General features: G+C 38.5%; 1 protein-coding gene across 2 annotated transcripts in view; it reads left to right on the top strand.

Annotated features, from left to right (window-relative positions):
• Positions 1-12,396, top strand: part of LOC137634811 (arginine--tRNA ligase, cytoplasmic-like) — a 77,168-nt gene that overhangs the window by 52,835 nt on the left and 11,937 nt on the right. For both annotated transcript variants that reach the window (XM_068367360.1, XM_068367362.1), the window contains exons 8-10: positions 720-842; positions 983-1,147; positions 9,194-9,311. In XM_068367360.1, the coding sequence (XP_068223461.1) occupies positions 720-842; positions 983-1,147; positions 9,194-9,311 (406 nt within the window). The remainder of the gene's footprint in view (positions 1-719; positions 843-982; positions 1,148-9,193; positions 9,312-12,396) is intronic.

The following is a 12,396-nucleotide window of genomic DNA, read 5'->3' as shown; positions in this document are numbered from 1 at the left end:
TGAATCACATAACGCTTATTTTATACCAAGGAGTTTTACTCCTATGATCCCCGTACAAAACCTTTTACATTTAATAGCCAGTAATTTTCTATTTCTCTAATTATAGATTCATATAAAACAATAGAAAAATTTAAATTTTTAGCTCTAATAAATTTTGTGCTAAGATAAGTGAAATTAAACTGTTCCCCAAAAAGGACCGGAGACTTCAGTGATAGATTTATTTGTGGGTGGGGAACGGGTGTGTGATTGATAGTGTAAAGAAAAGGTAGACAGGAAGGATTCAGTTAGTTATTAGAAAACATTAAAGGATAAATCAAGTTGTCTGTTAAGAAAGAGGGAGACTACATGAATTATGGTGAATATTAGGAAAAAAGACAGCATGCATTGTTTAATTCAAGAATTAATACATGAATTATCTTTTATAGGATTTTGTTTTATAGTACTGTATAATCATTTTTCTTAGAATGTATAATGCCTTGCTCATTTGAATCACCATATTTGATCATATAGATATGGAAGGATAATTTCTTGTTAGTTAAGGTCTCATATTAATACAAGAGTGACATGTTCTAATTTTGGAAAATTAGTACAGTAGTGTATAGCACTTTGAGCAGTTTGGAATTTTGATAATAAACTTTATTATTTTGCTTCTTGCAAGAGATTCATTCTGTGATTTTGATATAGTACTGTAATTTATACAACATAAATTTTACTTCTAGGTTTATGAAAGACTACAGATTCGAATAATCAACAGAGGAGAATCATTCTATCAGAGCCGAATGGAATCTCTTGTTAAAGAACTAGAAAAAGCAGGCCATCTGGAGGAAGATGATGGAAGAAAGGTTTGTATTTGTGTCATTGATATGTAGTCAGAAGCTTCAGTTGCCAAACTTCCACTTTAGATTTTTACCTGAAATATACTTGTACTATTTTCCGTCTGTGTGTCTGTAATTAAAGAAGGATTTCCATTATTTTCTCACAGGTGATGTTTGGTGAAGGAGCAGATATTCCTTTAACAGTTGTGAAATCTGATGGAGGATTCACTTATGATACGTCAGATATGGCTTGTTTGAAGCAGAGAATAGAAGAGGAGAAAGGACAATGGTTGGTCTATGTTACTGATGCTGGTCAGTCACAACACTTTAAGGTAATGTCTATTTTGGATGTTTTTAGTTTTTAAAATTTCTAAAACTTTCTATTTTTTAAACATTTTGTACTTCATAGACTAGAAGAATAAATTTTAAGATAATTAAGACTCTGCGTCATATTTTGTTAGTCTTTATAGTCATATTTCACAGAAACTCATTTTTTCACAAGTGATAAGATGATGTTGAACATAGAAACCTTTTTACTGACTCTAAACATTCATAAGGTTATGTATGTAGGAAAAGAAAGATTTGCAGGTGCACATGCTGTGCAGAGCAATGTGCTTAAAAACCAAGATTATGAAACTTGGAGCCACTTAATATTTTAAGGATTTACCAGACAAAAATTATAGTGAATGGGGAAACAAATGGTCTTAAAATTAACTTGTATTAAATCGACCTTTAGCATAGAAAGTATTTAGATGCCATTGTGCTCATAATTTTTCCTCTTAATAGGAATAGTTTGCACACAATTAATTAACCAATTCCTTCACCTTTCTGGCCTAGTAAAAGTGAAGTTATTCCTACGTGAATATAAACCCTTGCCCTTTAATGGGAATATGTTTTCACCATAGTTGGAAGGCGGCTGCTAACATTTCAACGAGATGGCGGTAGTTACTCGTGGGTGCCAAGGGAACCCCGGCCACCCGACAAACTTCTTTTTTTCAACCCTTGGAGAGTACAGACATAGTCCCGGTGCCGTCAACTGGCTATATTAAGGCAGTTATTTACAATGTGTACTTGTACTTCTTAGAAGAAAAAAAAAAAGAGAGGGGGGGGGTTGCTGCTGATCTGTATAGATATGACACTAGTGGAGGAATCTTTCAAACCATGTGCCCTCTCCCATCGGTCCTTTCTTTCTATTTCGAGTATAGTATCTCAGAAGCCAATTCCCTTGTTAACAAATGTGCAATGTTCCCTGTACAAAGCAAACAAATGATAATATAGGTAAGTTCTGATGCTCAGAAATTGCTACTATTAAGATGACTTACAGGTGGTAGTCGACATACGACCGAGATAGGGACCGAGAGATGTGTCGTGAGTCGATCTGGACGTATGTTGAATTTAAAGTGAACTTCCTGTATATTTTATTATGATGCGTCATGATTCGGCAATCATTTAAGTCATATTTTATCAATATTTTCTTGCTCTATATCATTATTTCCTTTTCTTGTTTCATAGGATATATTATGCTCTATTAAAGCATTTTTGTATTTTGTTTTTCAATTTTGGAAGCATTTTTCAACTTTAGAACCTTTTTAACAAAACAATAAGCTTCCGAGGCGGAGGTCTGTGCTATACTGAGTGCCCCTCTAGTTCGAAATATCTTCATAATGAATATTACATCAGCACCAATATGTTATAGGATATCGCAGTTTCCATGCAGTCCGTTTATAGCCCATATTATTCTCTCTTTTTCTCTCTCTATTAATGATGATAATAATGATACTAATAATAACTGAATTATTCAAAAACTTTGAACGTTAACAACAGGAATAGGATCAGTAAATTAAGTGCACTGCCCTGTCAACACACACCAGTGACATCACAGTGTGGGAACCGAGTGACCGACGATCTCACCTTATGATATTTCGTCTTGGTACTCATAACAATCGATACAGACCCACAAAATACTTTGTATCTTGATATTTCGATAATGGGAATATTAATTGTTAGCATATTGAAAGGAAATCACTCTATTGCCCTTTCGCTTTCTGCCGGTTATATGACATCACCAGACATATGATATGAACTTGACAGATAATAAAACTTTTCTTAATGTATTTTTAACTGAAAATGGATAGAGCACTGTATATTATCAATAAAAGAAAATGCTAACTTACCAAGATAAAATCAGTTCATTTTTATACAAGAAAATAGATTATTTCTTAGGAAATATTTGTCCTATTATTGTACTATTTCTAACATACTTGTGACGTTATCTCAGTAAAGTTGAACAGTTGTAAGTTGACGACTACCTGTATATACCTCAATTTTCTTAAATCATTTTGGATAGACTAGATAAATTTTTACCTCAGATGTAAGGAAAGGCTGGTAATTCATGAGCCTGTAAGCTTCACTCACAGTTGCAGCCTTATTTCTCCTGAGGTTCATGTTCTCTGGCCTTGAAATTGTGACAAAGGAAGTCCTTTCGTAACATTTGTAGAACATCAGGCTTCTGATCTAGTAGACATTTCAGAAGTTACCATTCAAACTCATAGATCTTACTGGAGAACTCTATGACAGTTCTTCCCCTCAAATCCCAGGAGGAAGAATTTCCCATTTATAATGTTTTGGAGAGCATTTCTCGTAATCAATGGGTGCTAGCTGTAGTCAAGGAAGGTCACTGGATCATTCTAGATTTTAATCTTCCCTTGTTCAATAACCAATCTCATTTCTAAGTTATCTAACAAATACAGCCAAGGCACAGGTTTTGAAAGTAGAAACTTCTTGTCCTCGTAGCTAAAGGGAATTTGGAGACCAGTTTTAGATGTCTCACCCCTCAACTGGTTACAGTTCTCACAAAGTTTTCCATGGAAACTCCCTCAACAAGTCTTTGGGAAATAAAGAGAGAAGGTTGAATGCTTTCAAAAGACATCTTAGAGACATATTTTCCCATTCCTATTCATTCCAATTTGAAGAATTGCCTTCGTATTGTCATTGAGTCAAATGTTTACCAATTCAAATGCCTTTGTTTGGGCCTAAGGACAACCTATCAAGGGTTCACTAGGATGGTGTTCTCCATTTCAAAATGTTTAAGGATTCTGGGGCTAAGATTTATTTTATACCCAGGCAGTGGCTATTTTTGCATGATTGGTTGGAAAGGATTTGGGTTCAGAAAATGTTGCTCAGGTTACTAGAAAGGTTGAGGACCTGGTCAGTTTAAAGAAGCTACTTCTGGTTTCAACTCAGAAGATTGTGTTTGGAATAATAAAGGTAACAGTTCGTTTTTGGTTTTTCCCGTTGGAGGAAAGGATGTGGTCTTTTCTTCTATTTTTGAAAAATTTCAGGAGATTGAATTTTATATTAGTTCAGAAGTGAAGGAGACTTCTAGGGACCATGACTTAAGAAATTAATTTTGATGGGATACCTAAAGATGTGTTTTCCAATGTCATCCCTACATCAAGACAATAATTGATCTAGACTCCATCTCAAAACTAATTTTTAATTGCTTAGTTAAAGGGATTATAGCAGGCAGTTATTCTTGATAGTTTCCTAGGAAATGAAAATTCCAGAATTTTCTCTTTGCAGATGCTTCATAAGAAGGATAGGGAACAACCAAGATCTTTTACATATGTTTGGGAAATGAATATTAATATGTGTCTAGCAATATGCAAGGGTCCTCAGGACTAGGAACCACATAGCAGTGAACACCTACTATGGCAGTGGTCTCAGACTACTGTATACTGCATTGGTTTACATCAGGAACCAAGGGGAATTAAGTTCATGATCCATATACGGGGTAGCAGAGGTGCTACTGACTTGGACAAATTTGAGAGGATTAAATTATCTCCCTCAGTTTATTTTGGGGGAAATTTAACATATTAGCAGATCAGTTAAGCAGATAAAGTCAGGTTATTCCAAATGAATAGTGTACATCAAGCAGTTAAGTATGTCTAGATATTTTGATATGTTTGTGTTGATCAAACACAAATATACTTGCAGCATCACTGAATAAAAAGTTTGAAGTATTTTGTTCCCGTTCTGGATCCTGGATCCCTTTAACATGTAAGGTAGATACCCTGTTACAAAATGGGTCAAATCTTAGCCTATGATTTCCACAGTTCACTATGATTTACATACATACATACATATACCAAAGGCACTTCCCTCAATTTTGGGGGGGGTAGCCAACAACAACAAGAAACAAAACAAAAAGGGGACCTCTACTCTCTACGTTCCTCCAGCCTAACCAGGGACTCAGCCGAGTTCAGCTGGTACTGCTAGGGTGCCACAGCCCAACCTCCCACATTTCCACCACAGATGAAGCTTCATATTGCTGAGTCCCCTACTGCTGCTACCTCCGCGGTCATCTAAGGCACCGGAGGAAGCAGCAGGGCCTACTGGAACTGCGTCACAATCGCTCGCCATTCATTCCTATTTCTAGCACGCTCTCTTGCCTCTCTCACATCTATCCTCCTATCACCCAGAGCTTTCTTCACACCATCCATCCACCCAAACCTTGGCCTTCCTCTTGTACTTCTCCCATCAACTCTTGCATTCATCACCTTCTTTAGCAGACAGCCATTTTCCATTCTCTCAACATGGCCAAACCACCTCAACACATTCATATCCACTCTAGCCGCTAACTCATTTCTTACACCCGTTCTCACCCTCACCACTTCGTTCCTAACCCTATCTACTCGAGATACACCAGCCATACTCCTCAGACACTTCATCTCAAACACATTCAATTTCTGTCTCTCCATCACTTTCATTCCCCACAACTCTGATCCATACATCACAGTTGGTACAATCACTTTCTCATATAGAACTCTCTTTACATTCATGCCCAACCCTCTATTTTTTACTACTCCCTTAACTGCCCCCAACACTTTGCAACCTTCATTGACTCTCTGACGTACATCTGCTTCCACTCCACCATTTGCTGCAACAACAGACCCCAAGTACTTAAACTGATCCACCTCCTCAAGTAACTCTCCATTCAACATGACATTCAACCTTGCACCACCTTCCCTTCTCGTACATCTCATAACCTTACTCTTACCCACATTAACTCTCAACTTCCTTCTCTCAATTGTAATCTCTCTCTCATTCTCATCTCCCATCACTGGCACCTCAACACCTGGAACAGCAATTATATCTGCCTCCCTATCATCCTCAACATTCAGCAAACTTTCAAAATATTCCGCCCACCTTATCCTTGCCTCCTCTCCTTTTAACAACCTTCCATTTCCATCTTTCACTGTCTCTTCAATTCTTGCGCCGGCCTTCCTTACTCTCTTCACTTCTTTCCAAAACTTCTTCTTATTCTCTTCATATGACTGACCCAGTCCCTGACCCCACCTCAGGTCAGCTGCCCTCTTTGCCTCACGTACCTTGCGCTTTACTTCCACCTTTTGCTCTCTATATTTTTCATACTATGATTTGACAGGTGATAAACTATATCATAATTACTACAGTAGGAGGATGAAGCCATTAGTCCTGTTTTGACCTTAGAGGGAATGTTCACACAGTTGCAGCCTTTGTTGTAGGAGTGTGCAAGAAGGTTGTGGTACAAACCAATCTTCTCAGACAACCAATTTTAGAGGTCCATATAAACCCATCCACACTACATGTAACCCCATGGAGACTATTGATCATATTTTCAGAAACCAAGGGTTTTCAAAGCTAAACATTAAGTGATTTACAAGTGCTATTTTCTAAGGTAAGCTTTGGGAATATAAGATATCTCTTGCAGTTTCATTGTAGTGTATTACAGGGCAATGTAACCTAGGAAAACAACTACTTTTTCTTATAGAAAAAATTACGCTCTCTTCGAAAATGACACTCGTTCCCGTCGCAAATTAATAGTTTCAGAAATATATATACATCTATATCCTCCAGTAATGGGGGACCCCCAGTGGGAACTCGGGATTTTGGGTGGGGAAAACAAACTGGGGAATCGATATATAAATGTAAAACAAACCTTTTCTTCTCTATACATTACCTTCTTGAAATTATAATAACCGGAAGAAAATACAAAACAGTATATCTGGATAAACTTTGGAGGCGCCGTTACAAAGATTTTGTCATGAAAAAATACAGTAACCAGTGCTGCCAACGTCCGATGTAGATCAAATGTTATTTTGTGACCTGTCATACTACTAGGCTAGGTTAGGTGGGTTTGTTAGGTTCTGTGCCCTTTTTGTACTTTTTATATATTGAGTAAAACTTATATGGAGAAATTATTTAAAATACATATGGAAATATCTATCATTACTATCTTTAGTAATGTCAGCGTGCCATTGGTAACTCTGTGTACCATACGTCAGCGTTGGTAACACTGTGTATTATTGGTAACGTTGCTAATGTTATCGTTCGTTCGTAAGAGAAGTGACACCGTGCAACTCAAAGTTATCCGAATTGGTTGATCTGTTTGTTTCTGATTGAAATGAACATCAAATTCGGTTAATTCACGTTATTTACTATAGGAAAACAATTATATATCGTTTCCCCAGTATGTTTTCCCCACCCAAAACCCCGAGTTCCCACTGGGGGTCCCCCATTATCGTAGGATATAGATGTATATATATTTCTGAAACTATTCATTTGCGACGGAAACGAGTGTCATTTTCGAAGAGAGCGTAATTTTTTCTATAAGAAACAGTAGTTTTTTTCCTAGGTTACATTGCCCTGTAATTCACTACGAAAATACCTCTCTTGCCTGCTTTCACATCTAAAAATAATTTTAGGACTAGGAGTTTGTCACAATTCTTTCGAATTCCTTCTTTGGAAAAGGATGTGAGCTTTATATAAAAAAGTAATTTCCTTGTCTGTTGTTATTTTTTACAAAATTGTTATGCAAAAGGACATTAAAGATTTGCTCACTGCAAAACCGTTTGATGCCTGTTTTTACGAGTAATTTTACTCATGCAAAGATCCTCTTTCCACCCTGGGACCTTGTATTTGCAAATAATTTCAATTGTCATGTTTTAAATACCATTTGAAAGGGCATTCCCTGCATTTTCATATGGTATACTATAGAAAAATGAAATATTTCTACATAAACTTTAATTGTAAATTTAGTTGGATAAAGAAAAAAGATTTATTGTCTGTCTTTGCTTTACAAGTTCTCATTTCTTTCTGACAGTTTACATATCTTTTATATATGGCTTATATGTTTAAAGTTTATTGAACTTTACAATGCAATTTTTAGCTTTTATCTATCTTCATTCCTCCGACAGTTACGTTACAAAATTTTAACAAGTAAATCGACATATGATGCCATTGCGCACCATAAAACAGCATTTTATAATCACTCGTGGCTCATTACCAAGCATATTTATATCATTGCTACAACATGACAGATCAGCCGTTTCTACACAATATTCATATAAAATGAAGTCTTCTAATGTAATTCTTATATTTTTTATGAATATTTGAAATAAGTACATGTTTTTCCATAAATTTAAATTGTTTTCTCTGCCTTTTTTAATAATTTAAAGCATTGCAAAGATATTCTGCGAATAATATGTAAATCCAGTCTTTCCTGGACATAATGCTACAAACAGGAAGTTCCTTTCTGTTATAATTTGGCAGTACTAAGGCCCAGAAAATTTGTTCTATGTAGAGTGCCTCTTCTTCCCCTGGCTTAAAACAATGATTCTGATAGTGCTTGTGTCATGGGTTGGATCACCAGAGGGTTAATTTATAAAGAATCTATCTTTTTCCTTCACGGGCGTCCCACCTGTATCGGAGTGTGGGAGTCGGCAATATGAACACCTAGGAAGGCTAATGACAATGAATGGAATTTCATTAATAAAACATTCCATTTCTCCACCCACCTCCTCCCCACTTCACCTGTGGTGTCAAGAGGATAGGGTAAAGTTTTGGTTTCAAGGCTTAAATAATAAAGAGCCTCTGGCACATCACTGCTTCACTTCTTGTGATTAACCACTAGTGTGTTTTAATACTTTACTAGATGCTTGTATCTAATGTAAGGAAAGAAAATGGTAATTTTTATAAAATGTTATGGGTAAATGTCAGTAAACTGAGCTTCTAGAGAAGAAGCAATATGAACATCAGGCGGGATTAGAAATAAAAGATTTTATTATTAACATTGTTTTTGAGATGGTGTGTCACCAATAATTTTAGACTAAATGTAAGTCTAGTGTTTATTATTTTAAAATTATAAATGCTCTCTCTTTCCTTCACTTGTTCTTATTATTCTTTTCATCCCTAGAAATATGCACTCACGTCTATCAATACCAGATGAATTGAAGTTTCTTTTTGTAATAAAATATAATAATTAGATGATGCTTATTGAATGTTTAATTTTTTGCTCTTATTTTATATTATAGACCAATGAATTCTTTCTTTTCTAGAGTTTTTTGGCATGTGGTAAAAAAGCCAAGTTTTATGACCCAAATAAAGTGCGAGTCGATCATGTGACTTTTGGTGTTGTACTTGGAGAAGATAAGAAGAAATTCAAAACTCGGTCAGGTAAGTGAAAGGCAAGTCATAGATTTTCCTATATTTTGTGTAGGGTAACTTCAATATATTATTAAAGTTCTTCTAAAGTTTATCATAATGGTTTTAAATGTTTAGAACTCTCATTAGCCTCTCCAGCCTTCTTGAAGAAAAACTATGTCGTTGCAACACTAAATACAAACCCTTTTGCTCTTTATTTGGGAATATACTTTTGGCGAAGATGAAGACTAGCCATAAGACTTTTAGCAAGGTATAACTACCCCACCACTAGTTAGCGGGGATTTAGCGGGTAGTACTGGCTATCCCGCTCACACACACCTGTGTTGTCTCGTCAGTTTTGCTTTTGGCTCGGTGGAGAGTGGACATTGTTCTCTCTCCTTTTCCCAACCCTTTTTGACTGGCATTTGACTAATCGGTTCTTTTAGTTTTTGTTTATTTTTCACAGGTGTGAGTGTTGCTGTTCTGGAGGCAGTGTAGTGCCAGATTTTAGCTTGGGGCGGAGAAACTTTTTTTACGATCTCTTCCCTTTGACGCCGGACAACCCTTAGGCTGGAGGACTCCCTCGCTTCCCATACCGCAGTGGCTCAGTCCTCCTTTGCAGGGGAGTTGTTCCCTATGTGGATGCACCTTCACGGTCTTGAAGTAGATGTTGCTCGCACCCAGTCAGTTCAGCAGCAGGAGGTCGCTTGCAGCCAACCCAGAGCTTGACTATGGTCTTGCTCGTGTAATGCTGACAATGGCGCACTTCCTTGTTCTGCGATGCCAGCTGGTGGAGGGACTACAAAGTCTGAAGCATGTTCCTGCGCTTCTCGAGGGACTCCTTTCCCATTTGAAGGTTGGGTTTTCTCCCGAGTGATTTTCTTCAGAGCTAACGACGATGCACTCCCTCATTCTGCAATAGCAACTGGCGGAGGGAGTGCAAAGTCTGAAGCATGTTCCCTCTCGGGGACACCTTTCCAGTTCGTGGGTTAGATTTTATCCCGAGTCGTTTGCTTCAGCGTGGCGACAACGCACTCCTTTGTTCTGCGAGGGCAGCTGGCGGATGGAGTGCAAAATCCGAAGCAAGTACCTGTTCACGTGGAAGTTGCTCCTGCATCTGTGGCAGTTCCTGATAGTTGTGCTGATGACGGCACACTTCCCTCATTTTGAGCTTGCTCAACAAGCGGAGGAAGGGCAAAGTCCGAAGCTTGTTCCTGCTATTCATGGTGAACACCTTTTCCGTAACCGGGTTTGTTCCTCCCTGGAGTAGTCTTCGCCACGCGGGATTAAGAGAGGATTATGCACTCGTCCATGCCTTTCTCTAATCCCTTGGAGTTTGGCTCGTCGTAGCATGAAGATGGTGTTGCTAGCCCCCAGTGAGTTTGACGCTTCCAGCGTCCATCCCCCTTTACACCTAGCTGTTTCGTCTTATTTAATACACTCTCCTCGCCTCGCTCAGCCCTGCTCCAGCTCGTGGTCGCTTGTCAGCTTGAGATCGCTCGTCAGATTGTGATTGCCCGTCAGCTCTTGATCTCCCATCAGCCCGCGATTGCCCATCAGCCCACGATTACCCGTCATCTTGCAATCGCCTGTCCGCTTGCTTCCAGGTTCCTGGAGTACCTGTAACTGCTTCTGGCGTCTGACTATTCCTCAGTGATCGATTTTCAAGTCGGCTCATTTAAATGTCACATGCTAGGCTTTTTATCCAGGGTAAGAACTAGCGCTACCTCATCAACGCTAGCACTCATGACAGCGGTAGCACACAGGCGTGCTCTCGAGGTATGGTTTTCGACTTGGTCGCACCTTCTTGATGTCACAGGAGTGATATTCGTCTGTCAAGTCTCTTGGACAACTGGCTAATTATAACAGACTCAGGGTCATCTTACTCCAACACCAAGTAAGTCTTCTTTGGAGTTGTCTCGACCTGAGGATTGCTGTTAAAATCTCGAGAAGCCATCCCTTCACCAAGGAAGGATTCTAAACATCAGACTTGTAAAGTCTTTCCTTCTGAGAGCAGATGAGAAAGACTGAGGAAGATGGTAAGCCCCTTCTTTCTTCTAGATTTTCTACCATCTCATCAGTTGCTCCGTCTGATGAGGACACCTGTCCTCCTGGGAGCGCTGGGTGACCTACGGAAAAGCGTCAGATCCCAATCTCATGAGATTTAGATCTGTATTTTTCCTAACAATACAAACCTTGAGCTCTTTAAACAAATTTTGCCTGCCATCACCTATCCCTTGCAAGTCCTAGATATTGCCACCTTTCTGCCTTGCGCCTATTTCCCTGTCTCTCCAATTACTCAACATTCTGTAGGACACATCGTGATTCAGAAAGACCCTGATCCCTCTTTAGCAGCCACAAGTTGAATGGTATCCTAGTGAGTGGTTTATCTTTCTTCCTTTATCAGGAAAGCTCCCAATTTCCGCAGTAAAGATACTACTCGGTCCCCGATCTAAGTGTTGATCTTGTATTCAGACCTGGACTCTTCAAGAGAATCAACTAAACCTCTGAGCAGTCAGGGTAGTCAAGAGTCTTTACCTAGTAAGATTTAAATCTATTTGAAGCGTTTCTACGAGTCCTCAGGGCTCTTAATTGTGCCTGTTCGAACTCTGGTTAGCCCCAGTTAAGTTGGCAGGAAAACTGCATATATTTTCCTGTCACTAGCAATTTTGAAAGATAGAAGATCTTCTGATCTCCATCTTCTTGATTCAGCGGTTCGTGGTAAGGGTATAGAATCCAAGCAGCCATGCCTTCAGTCCTTCTTCCTCTCCTCCTTACACAGGAGACTATAAGGGAAAGAATATGTGCTTTCATGTTCTAAAAGGGAGACATCTTCCTTCAATACAAAAGGAATGAGAGATCCTGAAATGCTGTTTCATTTTGGCTCCATAGGAACAATCAGATATGTGTTTCCATAAGGGGACCATCCTAGATGCAATCCCTTAAAACTAGAATAGCGGATCTACCCTAGCTTTCTGGAAGAACCAGTTAGTAGCACAGGTGCAAAAGGCTGGAGTCAGGAATTGCCAGGCAACCTTCACATCGCACTATCCATGCAAGTATACCCATAGTCTTAGATATGTCTTCATTTTGACATGAGGTACCTGCTCACAAGGTT

The sequence above is a fragment of the Palaemon carinicauda genome, chromosome 45, assembly GCF_036898095.1.
Source record: "Palaemon carinicauda isolate YSFRI2023 chromosome 45, ASM3689809v2, whole genome shotgun sequence".
Lineage (NCBI taxonomy): Eukaryota > Metazoa > Arthropoda > Malacostraca > Decapoda > Palaemonidae > Palaemon > Palaemon carinicauda.
Note: the sequence above shows the minus strand (reverse complement) of the source record. Positions and strands in the feature narration are given on the sequence as shown.